Below are 19627 nucleotides of genomic sequence, written 5' to 3' on the forward strand. Positions count from 1 at the left end.
GTACAGCCTGGTTCCACCCTTCCTAGACTGTGCGATCTCAAAGAGCCTCAGTTCCCACTTGCAAAATGGAGATAATCATAGTACTGATTCCACAGAGCTGTAAGGATTAAAAGGATTAATATACACTAGGTCCTACATGTGGTGGGTTCTAATAAGGGGTTGCAATGTATTTACTCCTTCACTGGCTATAAAGTAAAGAGGTTTCTGTGATTTTGAGAAGAAAAAGTTCTGGATCTGCCTATTTACCAGACCAGTATACATTTTTCTATTTCTACTCCCTGCAACCATCCCACAACGGTCCTAACATTAATATCCTATAATGTTTCTGCCATTCTCTCTGGTAGAGTTGGCTATTCATGACCAATGTTTTGTGGACTAAGTGGAAGTTGAATTAAGCCCTTTACATTATCATTTTGATTTTTGGTCTGTTACATAGCCCATGGGGCTATAGAAAAAATGGAAATGGAGAATGTACATTCAGGGAACATCTACAGTTTTAGTGCCCAAGATGATTCTCTTTTACATATTTGATTAGAGTTTACCATTGGCCTTAGCTGGATTTTTAAGCAACTATGGTTACCCTTAAAAAATGAGAATTGGGCACATAGATGCTAAACAGGTATTATCGATTTAATAGTTGATATCCAACCACCAAAAGAAGCCCTTCTTATTTCTTTTGTATCAATTCTCTATGCATTTAACGTGTTTTCAGCAATAAAATGAGACACCAGGGAGATAAGAAAAGAAGGAAAGACCCCCGGCTTTGCTTAGATGGGGGAGAAACAGAAACATAAATATACAGAGACTATTAGACAATAATTAAGTCATAGTAAAAAGAGAATGTGTTATGACATGGTCCAGAATGCAAAAGAGTAAGAAAGAAGAACGGAATAGAATAATCAGTTCTGACCGGCCGCAGTGGCTCACACCTGTAATCCCAGCACTTTGGGAGGCAGAGGCGGGTGGTTCATGAGGTCAAGAGATCGAGACCATCCTGGCCAACATGGTGAAACCCTGTCTCCACTAAAAATACAAAAATTAACTGGGCATAGTGGCACATGCCTATAATCCCAGCCACTTGGGAGGTTGAGGCACGAGAACTGCTTGAACCCAGGAGGTGGAGACTGCAGTGAGCCAAGGTCACGCCACTGCACTCCAGCCTGGCAATAGAGCGAGACTTCGTCTCAAAAAAAAAAAAAAAAAAAAAGAATAATCAGTTCCGAGCGCCTTGAGAAAAATGTTGGCGATGTGGATAAAGATTGCCAAATGATAGTAATGGAAACAGTTCATTCTGTGAATTATAGAGCTCTTTCTACATGGCAGGAACTACCCTACGCATTTTACATAGAATTGGCACCCTAAGAGGTTATTTATTTTGTTAATCTTATTTCACAGATGAAGGACCCAAGGCTGTTAGAGATTAAGGAATTGCACATGATTGCACAATGAATAAGGCAGAGAGTCAGGATTCAGACCTAAGTCTGACTCCATCATATGTTCAGAAAAAGCAGGAGGTCTGCTGGGGAGAACAGTGGCAGAAAGGTCAGAAGGTGAACAGAAATGGCTCTAGAACAGAGGGGCCACTGGAACGTAGTAAGAGAAGGGAGAGAAAGAAGTGCCCATGAACAAAGGCTTTGAATGCAAACCTGGGGAGGGTAGACCTAATCAAATAGTAATAGAAACCCTTTCAAGCAGAATAATGGGATGAAACACAGTTGTAGGATAAATAACTTCTGCAGCTGTGGGGAAAGGAGACTGGAGGGATGAGAAACTTGTCTGTAGACAGAACCAGGAAGAAGTCCTTGGGCATGTCATGGCAATGGCGCTGTCTGAAAGATAGCGTGTCAAAGAAATTGGCGTCTCTCTCTCAGTATTCTGATATCCATGTACTGCAATAACTTATTCAAAGCCAAGAGGACAATATTAGATTTCCATTTCTGCACTCAGATCTCTGAAAATAAAATGCTTTGACTGACAGTTTCATGTTTTGATTGATGATAACCTGAGTGATTCTTTCCATGATGTAGTGAAGAAACAAAAACATTTCTGACAATACCATCCAAGGGACATTTGTGTTTTCACTGTATCTGCGAATTACATCACATCCTGCTACATTTTCTTCTGCCCATGTATAAGGTTATGTTTTTTGTCTATTGGTTATATATATTCTTCTCCCTCACTAGTAAATAGTAATAAACTTATTTATGGCCACCTGAATAAAAGTTTTTAAAAAGCAATAAATTGAAGTTTATACTAGCCACAAAATGAGTGATGGAAAAAGACATTATTGCATCCTGGCAGGCCTGCATTACTCTTTTCTTGATTTCTGTTACGGTGCAATCCATTCATTTTTCCATGCTCATTCCAGCCTTCCTAGACTAGAATGGGGCACTTGGCCTATACATAGTGGTGACTGTTCTGCCAAACTGCTTGTTACAGGGCATCGTTCTCCCTGTTCAACAAGAGTCACTTGTGGAAAAAAAAGTGGAAAATCCCATATGCTGACAAAGGCTCCCAGGATTCCACAATGTGTCTATAATACAAAAACTTTGCTATCTTTATATTTTATTTAGTAGTCAAGTAGAAGATAATTTTAGAAGCGATCACCTTCATTAACTGCCTCTTCTTGTCCTGGAGATGAAGCAGCTGGTTCATGAGTGAGTGATACTCACATGTCACTAATTCCCAATTCTGGGCATCCACGGGGATTTGGCAGGGGAAATGCTGCGCTCTTTGTTCATGGGGATGCCTTTAGCTACTTGGAAATAGTATATTCTTTAACAGAAGTTTCTTTGTCAGACTTCATAGCCAGACTGCTCTGTAATAACCAGACATCCAAAGCCAGGTAAAGCAAAACCTCAAAATCAGAGCTTGGAAAATTTTGAATCAGTGTAGGTGGGAATCTATTCCAAGCACGTATGTTTCCAGAAGCGACTCTGAGAGGGCTTAATTCTGTTTCCCAGTGAATTGCACCTTCCTTGTAAAACAACAACAACAACAACAACAACAAAAAGCACTGCAAAGCCAGAGGACTTTGATGTCATCTGCGTTCAGAAAGTGTCTCCCATGCAGGCAGAACAATGTTGGAGATGCAGTGCTCTTGCTTTCTGGGAAAAAGGGGTCTCATTTCTGCACCGACCTTACCTTAGACTCTATGGGATATGCTCGCCATATGCTTGCTACCCACTGTGTTTCACTTCATCCTAACAGCAGTCCTGCCCATGTAAGATGGGTGTTGTGGCCATTTCTCTAGAGGCAGGAAAACAGGCTCAGCACAAGTGAATGCCCGGCCTGCCTCAGAGAGGATAGCTAAGTGGCAAGGACACTTGGATCCCCATTCTACTTTTATCTTTCCATCACTACACCATGCCACCTTCTGGAAATCTATATACCACACATAAATGGCAGCATGAATGTCTTGGGCCTCTTGATGCAGTAGGGTGTGTGTGTGTGTGTGTGTGTGTGTGTGTGTGTGAGAGAGAGAGAGAGAGAGAGAGAGAGAGGAGAATGTGTTTTCCTGCTCCATCCCTCTTGTGAGTACACACAGGTGAGATGGCTGCCTGCAGTAGAAGCAGCCTGGGGCTGTGGAAAGCAGTTCTTCTCTGTGATAAATGAGCCTAACATTTCCATGACTTTTCCATTTCTAGAAAATGAAGTGCCAGCCCCAGCCCCGCCCCCGGAAGGTGAGTAAAAACACTGCCTCACACACGTTTGGGCTGCAAATACAGAACGTCCATCCCAGCATGATTTGGCCTCCATGGTGCTGTGAGCTGTGAGCTTTAACCTAATTCCTACTGAGAAGTTGGATGGTGACCATTGTGATAAGTTGATAATAATAAAAATAATACATTGTGTTTATATAATCCTCTTGTGTTAATCTAATTTGGATGGCACTTCATATATATTAGGGGAAGAATTCTTATGAAACCTTTCAAGTTACGTAAAAGTTATTATGTCCGCATTTTACAGCATGGAGGCTGAGCCTCCGTCCAAGGGGTTGAAGGATTTGTGAGGCTTTTTCCTATATAGTGAAGGTCAAACAAACCCACATCTTCTTCATGAGAGTGGGGAGTGGATCCATCTCTACCCTGGAAGATCAGCTGTCCCTTCTCAACTTGACATATGTCACCATTGAGCACCTGCAGAAACTCCCTAGGGACTTTCCGGAAAGGTTTGGTGGCCTCTGAGGTTCAACGTGAGGACCAACTTCTTGAGTTCTTAGTACCATATTGTCCACCAGCTGGCAGTAGGAAACAAGCACAAGGATCCAGTGAGACCCTTGGCAGGTAGGGCAGTCCTCGATGGCATGCAATATGTGAAGCTTGTTTTTATGTCCACATACACCTAAAGAAGAGAAGAGGATTGAAAGATTGAAAGCTCAACATGGCTTAAATTCCCAACATGGCTCTTCAGAGCCATTTATCAGCCAAACAGCCCCAAGATGGAAGCAACCAAAATCACGTGCATTGTCCTATAAAGACTCCAAAGTGGCCTTTCTCATCCCTCTTCCTCCTTGAAAAGGGTGATAAACTGGCATCCATTCAATAATTATTCACTAGGTATTTACCTTGTGCACAACTCTGACCTAACCCTTCAGAGGGATTCAGACATACCTACCATATACGTATTAACAGCTAGGTGCAAGCATATTGTGCCAGATGTAGTGGGGAACTCTACATAGAACACATCTCCCTGTATTCAGTTTGTTTGCAGCCAGGTAGAAAATAGAATACAGCCTGGAGAACAATTATATAAAATGCAACTAAAACATTAAAACATTAGGCAATATTATAAGAACCCCCCACCCCCACCAAGCAGTATGTGATTACTTTTGGGTTGCTTAAACTGACAATGTGTTATGAAGCCAGCAGGTGACTGTAGACCTGGTCCAGCTTAGGTGAAAGCAGGAGTTGGAGAAAGTCTCAGTTTCTAATCATCTTTTCACACAAAAACTTATGAGGCAATTATAAAGCTCTTCCTCTTCCTCCCAGGAGATCGTTTTACTCTTTTCTTTGTTTTCTTTTTTCTTTTCTTTCTCTTTCTTGAGACAGCGTCTTGCTCTGTTATCCAAGCTGGAGTGCAGTGGCACCCTCACAGCTCACCGCAGCCTCAAACTCCTGGGCTCAAGCAGAGATTGTTTTTCAGGAGGGCAGTTTAAGAAAACTAGCTACTCACAAGAGGCCCTTTGTCCAGCTAAGAATACTAGATTCACACACTAAACCCTAAACAGTATAGAGAAGTATTACAATGTGTCAAAATGAACAAAACTGGCTCAGTGTCATATGAGTTCAAACAGGGGCAAGCTCAGATTTATTTTCTTTAGATCTTGATCTTGAAACTAGTATAGATGTGTGACATTTTTCTTAGGATCTTCCTCTTCCTTAGTATGTTTTCTTCTTGCCCATAACAAATTTACTTTGATCAACACTGGTACACTAAGAACCTACTGACCATTACAAGCAAACCTTTCCCTTCTGTTTTTCATATTAGTTACTGCCACTGAGCCCCTATCATTTCCTTTGCATGCCATATTTCATATTCATTGCACGACATTGACTTCCTCTTGCTCAAATGTCTCCTCCCAAATTCTGCTAAAATTGTCCTTCTTAGTTAACTGAGATTTGAATCTCTATTCATCAGTCCAAAAAAAGAGAATCCATTCTTGAAACAATTCTTTTTTTACGTATACCATAAGTCAGATATCATTTGCAGGTCTAAACTAATATGATTCCAAACACAGAGAAATGCAAACTAGATGGTCTCAACTGATAGAATCTGACGTTACCGCTCTTGTTTTGCATTTATTGCCACTAAAGCCGATCCAGAAGATTCACATGGACACTGAAACATTTTCCTTGAATTAACATACACTGCACACAATTACACATTTTGTACTTTACTATAAAATCTAGAAGTCCAAACTCTTGGAATCATTACACGGGGCAAACTGACTTTTCTTTAAAAAGTCAGTCCCCTGTTGAGGTCTAAAATTAAGTGGCTCACATTTTTTTTTTTGCCCAATTCTACTCCAGCATGTTATATAACATGATCCAAGTATAGTTGAGTGCATTTTAACAAAATCTGTATTGAGTGTTCTTATGTGTACTTTTTCAAAATTGATCAGATTGATTGCTTTTCACGAAAAGTTTAGTGTGGCTCTAAATTATAACTTCTAAATTCATAATTCATGTACAGCACGACTATTCGGTATCATTTATGACCTGTTCTGTTGTCATTTATTTCTTCCCTCCCCCTCTCCACCCCGTTGCTCATCACACAATAAAATGCTTAAAGATACTTTAAAAAATATGCTTGTACTTTCTACACAGAACCAAGTAAAGAGAAGGAGGCCGGAACTACACCAGCAAAAGGTGAGTTGGAGGGAGGGAGAGTGAGGCTGAAGTCAACAAAATTAGAAGCAGAAAGAGGTCAGTAAGACAATTAGATATTTTGTACTTTACTATAAAATCTGTAAGTCCAAACTCTTGGAATAATTACACGGGGCAAACTGATTTTTCTTTAAAAAGTCAGTCCCTTGTTGAGGTCTAAAATAAAGTGGCTCACATTTTTTTTTTTGCCCAATTCTACTCCAGCATGTTATATAACATGATCCAAGTATAGTTGAGTGCATTTTAACAAAATCTGTATTGAGTGTTCTTATGTGTACTTTTTCAAAATTGATCAGATTAATTGCTTTTCACGAAAAGTTTAGTGTGGCTCTAAATTATAACTTCTAAATTCATAATTCATGTACAGCACGACTATTCGGTATCATTTATGACCTGTTCTGTTGTCATTTATTTCTTCCCTCCCCCTCTCCACCCCGTTGCTCATCACACAATAAAATGCTTAAAGATACTTTAAAAAATATGCTTGTACTTTCTACACAGAACCAAGTAAAGAGAAGGAGGCCGGAACTACACCAGCAAAAGGTGAGTTGGAGGGAGGGAGAGTGAGGCTGAAGTCAACAAAATTAGAAGCAGAAAGAGGTCAGTAAGACACCAGATATTTTGTACTTTACTATAAAAATCTGTAAGTCCAAACTCTTGAATAATTACATCGGGCAAACTGATTTTTCTTTAAAAGTCAGTCCCTTTGTTGGAGTTCCAAAACAAAGGTCACATGTTCACTTTACTCCAGCATGTTATATAACATGATTCAAGTATAGTTGATGCATTTTAACAAAATCTGTATTGAGTGTCTTATGTGTGCTTTTCCAAAATGATCAGATTAATTGCTTTTCACTTAAAAGTTTAGTGTGGCTCTAAATTATAACTTTAAATTCATGATTCATGTGGCCAGCACGAGTATTCAGTATCATTTATGACCTGTTCTGTTGTCATCATTTATTTCTTTCCTCCCTCCACCCTGCTGCTCATCACACAATAAAATGCTTAAAGACACTTTTAAAAATATGCTTGTACTTTCTACACAGAACCAAGTAAAGAGAAGGGGAGGCCGAACTACAATCTTCAGCAAAAGCAGAGCTGGAGGGAGGGAGAGTGAGGCTGAAGTCCACAAAATTAGAAGCAGAAAGAGGTCAGTAATGATTGTCATGGTGGCCCCATAGAACTTCTCTGCATTATCTTTCATCAATGTGGTTTAGTGTTCTGCCTTTGCATCTTATCTGCAAGACCCAGTCAGTATAATGACAAATGGTGTGTTGTTAAGTTTCCATTACATGTATTTCTAAAAGAAAAACAACAATGATAAAAATACCACAAGCATTTGTTAAGATGCCAGGCAATTAATTGGTAGTTTCCAAGTTTCAATGTGCATGCTAAGGAAAAGAGGTGTTTGGTCTTCTTAGGATTATATCAATTGACAAAATGATCTGAATTACCCAGATTTTTTTGAAAAAATTAAATGTTTTCGTGTTATTGTGTGAAGTGTTCCAGGTTCCACTAGTAATTTTGAAGGCTAGCATCTCACTTTGTGATACTGACTATGGATTCATGTAGATTTATATAATTATTTCTACAGATTCACAATATAACATTAAGCAAACACGTTGCTCCTTCTTGAACTGGAAACTGTACAGAGATTATTTTTCAGGAGGGCAGTTTGAGAAAACTAGCTCCTGTAATATTACCCTATTTTTACTTTATATGGAGATACTCTCGTTTTACAAAACAATCTTAATCATATACTTCAGTTACTCCATGAAATACTAATTCCTTTGTCTCACCATGGAGGAAATGATTTTCATCTGTCTTAAGCTAAGGAACATTAGTCTTTCATAGAGGGAAGTTTTCATGAAGGTGGATTAGACAGTTTTGCTTTATATGTTTGTATTGTCATTTTAAAAAGTGAACCTTTTATTTGCATAATGAATAACAAAGTTTAAATTTTGAAATAATTGTTTCCTGACTGCAACACGAAGTTTCTCTTTTTCCTGGACACGGCTCAAAAGCTTGTTAGGTATCGCTTTGGTCTCGATGTGTCATCTTTCATTATCTAATTTCTATGATATTCTTGTCTCCTATACATTAGTAAAATACTTTTTTCTTTCTTTCAGTACATTGGATTACTTTTCTTCAGCTAACTTGAACTTATGTTCTCATAATGAATGCATAATGTTAGTATACTGACTTTGTCCTTGACCTTCAGTGGCTCCCATGGAGAGTAACATGAACACTAATCCTGGCCACGTGGGCCACAGTTTGAAGGTTATTTGCTTATGGAATGCAGACAGTGCAAACTCCTAGAACTCCTTCCATGGGATGGTTTCAAGGAGGTTTGGACATACTGGCCGAAATTATTGTAACATTATTCTCTACAAGGCCAATGGGCAAACACCTCTGTTTCCAAATTTGGAAAGGTGTTTGGGCCAGGCTGCAAGGCTCAACCAACAGAGCAGATGATGTAATCCCAGAGGGCAAGCTGTCAAAGTTTAAACAAAGCCTGTGCCTGACCCTTAATTTGAAAAGTCACCATATTACACTTGTATGCTTAAATGAGAAAATGCCTTTCCTTAAATTCAACCAACCAACCAACAAAAGACTCTTATTTATGGAGAACACAGCATGATGAAAGAGCAAGGCTAGATGACTAGGGCATTTTGAAATTAGTAGCATTTTTCTGACATTTGCAGAAGATAAGCAAAACCATGACCACCTGCAGTTGCACGCCCGGGTACAAAAACTGCTGTGTGTGTGTGTATACATATATTATATAATGGCAAATACATGTATTAGGAAGCAAATCAATTTAGGATAGAAAGTGACATCCCTAAATAAAGAAGGTAAGTGGATGGAAGTTTATTATAAATATACAGTCCTCTTCAACTATTACCCACTTTCATCAAGCACAGACAAAATACTTAACCAAAAAGTAGACACAATAATTACTGCTACATGTATATCCCCAGTTGAGAAAAGAGTCCTGCACTGGCATAAACAGGATTGATGGGTGCAACCTACCTTTTCTCCAGCATGAGCTAGAACTCTCCTGCTCTCCCTCCGTCCTCCAACTGTCAGTCTATCTAATTTTTTTTTTTTTTTAACTATCCAACTCAGGTTTCACTCCTTTGTACAGCTTTCCCCTGACCATCCTGGCTCACTTTTATCTCCCCTTCTTTCTCCTGATTTCTCTTGGACCTACTGCCTCCATCTTTCACTCTTGTCTCCATGTAATCACGCATTAATGGTTGACTCCTTTTCCTAACAGGCTGTAAGCTTTTTGACATTGGGCCCCTCATCTTATTCCATCCAGCATCTGACAGAGAGCTGTACAGAGCAATCATCTAATAAATACTTGCAAAATGAATGAGCAGTTGAATTTCCATGCTGGCTTAGCTGCTGACCATTCAGTGGTAATCTGGATAGATTTTTATTTCCATTCACCATGAGTGCTGGGTAGGAGGATGAGCATCCCATGTACGTTCTTAGTCACTGAGGGTTAGAATGAGGCACTACTGCAGAACAGATGGATGATTTTCTCTGTAAGACCAACTTGCCTAAAGCTACTAAAAATGGTCACGCCTGGATTTTGGTACATTTTCAGCACTTTAACTGGTCTTTAATTAGTTGACAGATATTCAATTAATTGCTCCAAATCTGTCACTATTAAGATTATTAATCATAGCAATGCAGCCTTAACATCATTTCCAGATTGATTGAATCATTCTGCAACAGCTCAGAAATGTTCTGAAAATACTTTTTGAAGCCACAGAGAGTTGATTCTGATATTAATCTTAGAAGCAGTGTTTGTGGTTAGATTTGCCAACTTTTTCAGATTTGCTAAAAGTCTCTGTCTGGAAAGCAGCCAATTTCCCAGCACGGGGTTTTATTATTGTTTGTTTGCTTGCTTGCTTGTTTGCATCTGGCTATCCATCCAGCTATCCTGTTCCTTAATACTGACCACTTTGTCCTGGGACCTGGGCAAAGTATCCTGGAATTGAAACAAGAGAGATGACAATAAAGAAATATGTTTAACCAAACAGCAATAGCAGAAATTAGATGGGCAAATCTCCTTCAGAGGAATCATACCAGGAGGCAATGCCCTTATAAAAATAATGCTGTCCTGGCTTAGAATTCTTTCATAATAATAACAGGTAGCAAGTCAATGGAACGCTAAGTATAGATTCTTTTCTGTATGCTCAGTAGGGCCAAAGATCCGCCTTTTATTCTAGCACATATTTATTCAGCAAGATTTGCTGAGTGTTGGCTACATGCCAGGCACAGATCTGGGCACTGGGTCCTGCCCTCCTGGAGCCAAGTTACACTTTATGGGGAAGAACAACCATCAACAGAGGAAGGTGGATTTCACTTTTGGAAGCAGACAAGAGTTACAGAGGGCCATGTGTAGAGAATAATGTGGGTGATCAAGTGGGATCATACTTTTTTTTCGTCAACTAAGATCCAACATCCTATGTCTGAACATAGGGTAATCGGAGTAGGTTTCTGCTGTGCCTCAACAGCTGGCCCTGTGGAAAGCTCTGAAAATGGTTCTGTGGCTGGTTCAAAAAGTGACAGCAGCATTAGAATCAGAGACCACTTTGAAGACCAGTACTCATTTCCATGCCTAAGTGTTGATATTTTATTTTTACATCTTATTAGCTTAGAGTCTGTATCTTTTCAATTGGTGAAGTTACTTCCTTTTTTTTATTACTGTTTTTGGTCATCGCTAAAAGGGAAATAAAAATTTATTTTCTTTTCCCAGGCATTCGCCACATAAACTATTGTGAATGAACCCTGTGTGTATTAAATATCTCACATAACCTGAGATGAAGTCTTTCTTTTTTATGAAGGTGACTGACAGATGAGGAAGTGAATCAGCAGAAGTTCCAAAACACTTTCTCCTGAATTATGTGATTTTGTTTTAAATTTTAAAAAGATTTTAAAAAATATTTAGGTTCTTTTACATCTGTAGTAACATTACCCTGGCGCTTTTTACTAGCATGCTAAAATATTTTTGTACGATTTACCTTTAGGTGTCAATCAACCATCTATTAAAATTTCTCCATGCTTGATCTATGTATTCTAATTACATTACTTCTTTGTAATGAACTTTATTAAAAATTGATGTCACCACACTTTTCAATTCAAAGACACAGCCACTATTAGGCAAGATTGATTTAATAGATTCTGGGAAGAAAAAAATCATTAAATGTACATATGTATTGTAGGATAAATCATGGTTTTATAAGCACCAAAGTGTGAAGGCATGTATCGTCTCATTAAGAAAATGCAATAAATTAACCGAATGCCTCAAAACATGATGAATTAACATTAGCTATTGTTATTGTCTCCCATATTTTATTGCTGTTGTTATTTTGGTCACAAACACCAGTATGTACTACAACTGATTGCTCTGCTTGAGGAATTCATGAATTTGTCTCAATCAAACAAGGTATTGTATCAGTATGTCACTGTTTGTTTACAAGTCACAATTTCATAAGCTTTTGGTCTTTATTCTTAAATCTCAACAATTGTCTCAAGTGTATATTGCTTAAATAATTTTAAAAGGCAATTTAAAATCAACCATAGGTAGGAGTTATTTTATGCTCACGAGAGGTTGGATAACTAGAAGAATGTACACATTCTACTATCTCTGGAGCTTTTTATTCAGTTACGAGACTCTCACATTACGAAGTATTTATGTGTACTCCCTAAAATCCCAGGCTTGTAATACAAGACTGGGTTCTTTCCCTACTTTCTAGAAGTTCTTCTCTGGGAACTTCAGTTGTTTAAAGAATCATTTTTATGGTCTTACAAATGCTATTTTCCCATGACTTACAGATGAATAAAATTCCACTTTGGTAAATTGCCCTTCTATGTAGCTAGGGGAAGATAGCCCTGCTACGCTGAGTGTGTGGTTTCCCTGTATGTCATATTCCAACAAGCTAAAACCTGATGTTTATGTATTCATCATCACCACTTTTAGATAGGAAAAAAATGAAATATGACACATATATTTTTTTGGTTTGTTTGAAAACGTTGTTTGTAAGATGCTACGTCATTCATATATATATTGTTGAACTGGACACAACCAGAAAGGTTTGGATATTCAATCTACCTCGTAGCAATAGAATCTGGTTTCTATGACAAATAAGAACCATTAAACATTTCAGTATCATTGAACTCAACCAAATCAATCCAGGCAATTTTTTTTTAGAATTTAAAGTCAGAATCCCAATATCTTAACTACATTTCCCAATCTAAAAAAAGTGCCAGGACTGAAACAACTTTTAAAAGAAAGGAAACTGGCTGGGCAAGGTGGCTCATGCCTGTAACCCCAGCAATCTGGGAGGCCACGGCAGGAGGATCACTTGAGCTCAGGAGTTTGAGACCAGTCTGGCCAGCATGGTGAAACCCCATCTCCACTAAAAATACAAAAATTAGCCAGGCATGGTGACAAGCACCTGTATTTCCAGCTACTTGGGAGGCTGAGGCAGGAGAATTGCTTGAACCTGGGAGGCGGAGGCTGCCATGAGCTGAGATGGTGCCACTGCACTCCAGCCTGGGCAACAGAGTGAGACTTCATCTAAAACAAAAATTAAATAATAAATAAAAATAAAAGAAAGGAAACAGTAAACTTTGCTCATGTTGATTATGTTTTCTAGCACTTTTGTAAATTTGAAAATTTATGTGCAATGAATCAAAGATTGCCAATTGAGAAGTAATTGCTGTTTGAAATTACTGTTGGGTAATCTAGAGGAAGACTATTTCATGATACTCTGAAGCATTGCATTAATATGTGTTCCTTCATAGTCTAAAACAATTGTGCATGTCCTCCAAATAGTCTTAACATTTAGTAGAGGTTGAAACTACTCGCCTATCAAATTTTTGCTTAAAAAACAGATTGCTGGCCAGGCGTGGTGCCTCCTCATTCCTGTAATCCCAGCACTTCGGGAGGCCGAGGCAGGAGGATTGCTTGAGCCCAGGAGTTCGAGACCAGCTGGCCAATATGGCGAAACCCTGTCTCTACTAAAAATACAAAAATTAGCTGGGTGTGGTGGCAGATGTCTGTAGTCTCAGCTACTCAGGAGGTTGAGGCACGAGAATTGCTTGAACCTTGGAGGTAGAGGTTGCAGTGAGCCAAGATTGTACCACTGCACTCCAGCCTAGGTGATAGAGTGAGACTCTGTCTCAAACAACAAACAAAAAAACCCGGACTGCCATCATTACATACTCTATGCATGTAACAAACCATCACATGTACCCTGTAAATATGTGCAAATATCATTATGTATCAATCAATTTTTTAAAGACAAGATTATTTTTCTTCATTTTAGTTTCATGAAAGTAAGTGAACACTCTTCTCAATCATTTTGTGTTCTAGATCATTAACTCAATGTTTCATTATGCTCTGTGCACAAAAAGTAAACCATCACAAAACCTTTATAAAGTGTTTATTTGAATCAAGTTGGTTCAAGCTTCTAGTTTACATTTCACAAAGAAAGCTCCTTTCTAGGATTTGATTGAATTTTAACTTCATTTCTGTTCATTTTTACAGGACTTTAAATTAACAATCTTATATATTTCAGTAAATAAGTCTTTGACTAGGTGACAAGAATAAAGTACTAAATACTGAATTAAATCTATGGCAAGTAATATTATGGGAAAATTACAAGTTATTTTATTTTTGATAATGTAAAATTTTAATTATTTCACAGTCTTCTGAAACACAGAATTCTCCTAATAGCTCAGAAATCCCTATACCGGGCAAATGCGCAATTTTGTGGAATGTGAATGCATGCATATTAGTTCAGGAGAAAAAAATTCAAAGTGAACTAAGTTTGGGAGGTGCTAACGACCATATCATTTCTTGTCACCCCCATTTCCAGTACACATTATTTGCACACTGAGAGCTTTGAGATGTCCTGCAGCAAACACACAAACACAAAACAATAAAATACAAGCATTTAACTCCAGCCTAGCATTTTTCAAGCTTCTTTGACCACAGAGAGCTTCGTGTTAAGAATCTCAAATCCCACATGACCCAGTGAATCACCTCTTGGATTCTGAAGTAATGATGTTAACATATTATATTAATATATTATAAATGCATTCGTTATTTTAATAAAAAGTAATAACACATATCCCTGTTTGACAGTTTGGGAAAAGAAATTTCAGGCCAGCAGGTAATACTTGTAGTAAATATTCTAATAGATTATATAAAAACATACTATTTTATGTCTTTTTGTCAGGAATTTTTTTAAAGCACTTTTTAATTAACATTCCTGTGCATGTGTTTCCTGTATCCTGTTTTATACAGTCATATACATTTACATTTTGAAATCTACAATTATTCTAGTTTGTTTTTGTTTTTGTTTTTAGAGTCAGGGTCTTGCTGTGTCATCCAGGCTAGAGTACAGTGGCATGATCATGGCTCACTACAGCTTTCAATTCCTGGACTCAAGTAACCCTCTAGCCTCAACCTCTCAAGTGGTTGAGACTACAGGCACACACCACCAAGCTCTCAGCATGCAAATAATATGCAAGCCTGGCTAATTAATTTTTTTTTTTTTTTTTTTTACAGAGATAGTCTTGTTACGTTGCCCAGGCCGTAAATTCACAAATATTCTAGTATTTTAAGTACGAAGATTTTATTATTCATAAAAGCACTAGTGTATGCTTTGGAAAGAGCACAGCAGAGGTCCAGATGACACCAAATGCCTCTTTAAGGATGTAAAATGTGAACTTTGACTGTTCACAGACCTCCGTGATGTGAGCACTGTAGCTCACAAGTAACAAGTTGCTTTAATGCAGAAGGGATGGGTAGTATTTCTTGCTTCTCATGATGAATGTTTCTGTATGTTAGTGACTTGCTGGGTAACTAGGAAGGTACTAGAATTGACAAATGTGTACAGGGTCCTTTGCAATAAAACTGGTTATGACTTGATCCAGGTGTTTAACAACTGGGGCTGTTAAGTCTGACCATATATCACTGTGATAGAATGTGGGCTTTTTCAAAGATGAAGATAAACGTCTTAACCACACTGTAACTTATAGTTTCCTTAAAAACAAACAAACAAACCTGGCAGCTATAGAATATACCAGGTGCATTCATAGTAGCTGTTTTATATATTGGAATGTTAACATTTTTAAATTAAATGTTTTACATTCACAAGTGATGGGGAATCTTATCATTAAGGTGTGTGTAGAGTCCAGTTGGTTCTATTCTAACTGGACTGTACTTGTTTTCATAGTGGTGAATGCTATGCGCATTTATACCTTGCATAAGTCCTCATTCTACCACACGATAACCAATCCTCTGGCTGATAATATAAACACTAACTGGGGAGATCCTATTTATAAGGGCTCTAGAATAAAATGCAAGTTGTTCATGCCAGCATCATGTGTTACTAATATTCTTCATTAGTTAGTGCAGCTTTTCATTTTGTTGTGGTTGGTCTCCTAACTAGGTTGAGCTTTCCTCCTCTGCTAACAGGAAACAATACTGACGTTCTTTTTCTCATAGCATTTGTATTATAAAAAGCAAAAAGCACAAAGCTCCAGCCCACTGAACCTCTGCCAATTAAGATGGTGTTGGGTTAGGCTGCGTCTGGTTACTGTCCTGGGAAAATCACTTTTATAGAGATGGTCTTCCAAGTGGTTTTAAAATGTATCCTTCTACTGAAGTTTTTAAGTCAACTAGGTATGCTGACTGAATTTACATATAAACTTGTTTATCCAAAATAAATACATAAAATGTGAACTTTGAAGTTCAGATGTTTTTAAAAAGGGAAATATTCTGCACATAAACATGAAAAGACATATTTTGAATTTCACAAATATGTATGGGTAAATATTAAGAAATTACACAGCACTGTTCAATACCAATATAATGTTGGAAAAAATGCTTATAAAGTTTATATTTATATTAATTTATCTTGACTTTTGTTTCTTAAATACTGAAGAGCAATTAATCATGAGATTTTCTGGGTGGAAATGAGTTCTCAGATAGTACATATATAGACTTTTATGTCTGTGTCCAGACGAATGTGATGTATGAATAATGTCTGCCATTGACTTTAGCTACAAAATCAGGACTTGAAAACCACTTCCATTATTGATTTCATCAAGGTTTGATTTTTAGCATTCATTTTTTCCTAACCTACAGCCACATAAAACACTTGCAGTGTTCCATTTTTAAATCTGCGTGCTTCCATTTGGATTACCCTACTCTATCAACTTTTTATTTATTATTTTTTCTTTCTTTGCCAGCAATACTCAGGTTTCACTTTGCAGGTACCAAGTTTTCTAAGGCTTGCTCAGCAGTTGAAAGTGTATTGTGTGGTTTGTCATCTTCTTTTTCAGATTTCTCTTTTCTCAGGTTACTTGGGATGAAGTCCTTTTCTCCTTGACTTTTTACTCCTATTTCTTGTTTCAGATGAAGAGGAAGTCTCCCCGCCTAGCGCCTTGCCTCCAGGTTAGGATAATTTCTACCCTTTTCCCTGCTTTTAAATGTATTCTTCATTGACAGTAGTGGAAAAGAAAAGGCAGTGAGCCTCCTTGCTGAGCCAGTGCACAGAGCAGGGGCAACAGGTTTCGCCTGTGATGGCACCAAGAAGGAAATGTTGGCTTTAATGACAATTTTTTGTTTTACATGAGAAACTTCTTAGAAAGAGGCATTCTTTGAGAAATAAATAAGATTGGTAAATCTTGGGTATAAATGTTAGGGGTCAACATATCTGTCTTCCATTTCTCACTGTATATCCACGTTTTCCCCCTGTTCTTTAAACTTAGATATTTGGATTTTTAAATCTTTCTTTCCTTTCTTTTTTTAAGACTGAGTCTCCCTCTATTGCTCAGGCTGGAGTGCAGTGGTGCGATCTCAGCTCACTGCAACCTGTGCCTCCCAGGTTCGAGTGACTCACGTACCTCAGCCTCCTGAGTAGTTGAGATTACAGGCGTGCACCAACAAGCCGGGCTAATTTTTATATTTTTAGAAGAGACAGGGTTTCACCATGTTGGCCAGACTGGTCTCGAACACCTGACCTCAAGTGATCCACCCACTTTGGCCCCCCAAAGTGCTGGGATTACAGGCATGAACCACCACACCCAGCTGAGATTTTTAAATGTTTCTATCATTTTAAAATAAGACATACACTTTTATAGATGCTTTCATACTTGGAGCTCTACTGATTTTCTATCCAAGCCAACTTGTAGGGGTTTTTTTCCTTCCTATCACCAGAGAAGACAGGGTTTAGCGGAGTCTAAGAAGGTTGAAGTCAGCACACCATTTTCATCGCCTTTCCATCCCTCTGCATCACCCAAATCACACTTTCCTTTCAGGTTTGGGTAGTCGGGCTCTGGAGAGAAAAGATTCAGGTGAGCACAAGCCCAGACAAGGCATCCTGACCTCATCCTAATACAATCACTAATGAGCTCTTTTCTTGAAGCTGTATTGATTCTAATCCTTGTCTTATTCAGATTGTAGTTTTTACAGCAATCTTTCATTATGTTTCCTCTTACAAGAAAACTAATGTATCGAGAAACAATTAATTTTGCATGATACACACACGTTCAAGGATCTAGCCACATATGCCACAGATTTGTTCTATCACATTTAATATTTAGCAAATAAACAGAGATCAATCTTCATTTTGGGGATGTGCTAAAGTTAGATAATAATTCACATTTTTATAGAACTTTACATACAGATGATAAAACACTTTCTAATGCATCCTATCAGCTGTAGCTCCTGTTCTGTGAAGTCATTCATTCATTCATTCGTTCGACAAATTTGTATTGAGGACCTAATATGATCCTATTATGGGCCTCTTATGGGCCAGCCACTCCTATAGGCACTGCAGGTATAGAAGTGAACAAAACAAGAGAAACACTTATCCTCATGTTCTAAATGTGTTCCTATTAATATCATAAACACAAACAACATAAAATCTTAACATTAACTTGGGTGTTTAAAAATGTGTAATCATATGACTATGATTGTCACATGATTGTGAAAATGTTTAACTTCATTGTGAAAATGATGGCCTACTACTACAGATAGTAATATCAAGCATGATTGATACACGAAAACTAAAATAATTAAATGTGCATTTTCCTTCTTTTCAAGAAACATTAACAAGCAGAGAGTTTGCAACCTATGCATTTTTTTCCAGTTATTAAGTGGCTGCACCTGAACTCTGCATTCGGCTCAGAGACAGGGGGACTATCTACAGTTCTCTCTACTATCCTAGAATTGGAATTGACTGCAGATTAACACTCACCTCCAGAGTGCAAATGAGAAGATGCAAAAGAAACTCTATTTCCAGCTTGTCTCTCTTCATGGGAAAGCCTCAGTTTTTTTTCTTTCCAGTTCTCTGTTTTGTTTTGTTTTTTCCCCTTGCAGCACAATCCTAGTATCCTTGCAATTTGTACCACAGGTCATGATCTGTTACTTCCTTGTCAAACTATGGCCACATCTGTACAACCCTAATAAAACTCTCTTTCAAAAGCAAGGAATCTAGAAATACCAGGCCAGGCGTGGCTTTCTGACCCTTGTCAGACAGTTTACTCTCCAAATGACCTATCCCTTTAGTCTTTTTCATGTAGTTGTATCGATGTGGCCTTATAGTCCATCACCTAGAAAAACACCAAGAGTCCTGCTTCGATATGCTGACCACCACTGTTTACCTGTTAGGGGACAGGCAAGATGGGGAAGCAAAGGAACTATGGCAGTCAACAAAGAGAGAATAACAGCTTACCTGGAAAGTTCCACTATTTCTAGGAATTACATAATGTGCCTTTGCCCTGTCATGGAAGAGATACCCCCGTAAGAATGGGAATCTGTTCCCCTCCACTGATGGCTGCTGGGAGTGGAAAGAATGATGTTGTATTTATCTAGGTTTATTAGACAAAGAAAAGCTGCAACATTGGTGAGAACAACAAATCTAGGTAAGACTGCCTAAGAAGAGCCTGGCTCTGAAATAATCCTTTTCCTCCTTTCTGCTCATCAGAATGGTCCCTTGGCGAGTCACCTGTTGGGGAGGAACAAGACAAGCAGAATGCCAACTCCCAGCTGTCCATCTTGTTCGTTGAAAAACCTCAAGGAGGAACAGTGAAAGTTGGTGAGTGCCTGGCATTCAATCCTACCTTTTTTAAAAAATTAAGGTGAGCCAAGCACGGTGCCTCACGTCTGTAATCCCAGCACTCTGGGAGGCCGAGGCAGG

At 38.3% G+C, this 19627-nt stretch overlaps 1 protein-coding gene across 9 annotated transcripts in view; it reads left to right on the forward strand.

Annotated features, from left to right (window-relative positions):
• Window positions 1-19627, forward strand: part of MYBPC1 (myosin binding protein C1) — an 87565-nt gene that overhangs the window by 16037 nt on the left and 51901 nt on the right. For 4 of the 9 annotated variants that reach the window (XM_031650703.1, XM_031650699.1, XM_009181522.4 and 1 more), the window contains exons 2-7: window positions 3648-3683; window positions 6330-6371; window positions 6891-6932; window positions 16840-16878; window positions 17745-17780; window positions 19415-19525. In XM_031650703.1, coding sequence (XP_031506563.1) covers window positions 3648-3683; window positions 6330-6371; window positions 6891-6932; window positions 16840-16878; window positions 17745-17780; window positions 19415-19525 — 306 coding nt within the window. The remainder of the gene's footprint in view (window positions 1-3647; window positions 3684-6329; window positions 6372-6890; window positions 6933-16839; window positions 16879-17744; window positions 17781-19414; window positions 19526-19627) is intronic. The other 5 variants (XM_003907033.4, XM_003907032.4, XM_009181525.3 and 2 more) reach the window with 3 other exon arrangements.

This window comes from Papio anubis, chromosome 9 (genome assembly GCF_008728515.1).
Source record: "Papio anubis isolate 15944 chromosome 9, Panubis1.0, whole genome shotgun sequence".
Taxonomy (NCBI): domain Eukaryota; kingdom Metazoa; phylum Chordata; class Mammalia; order Primates; family Cercopithecidae; genus Papio; species Papio anubis.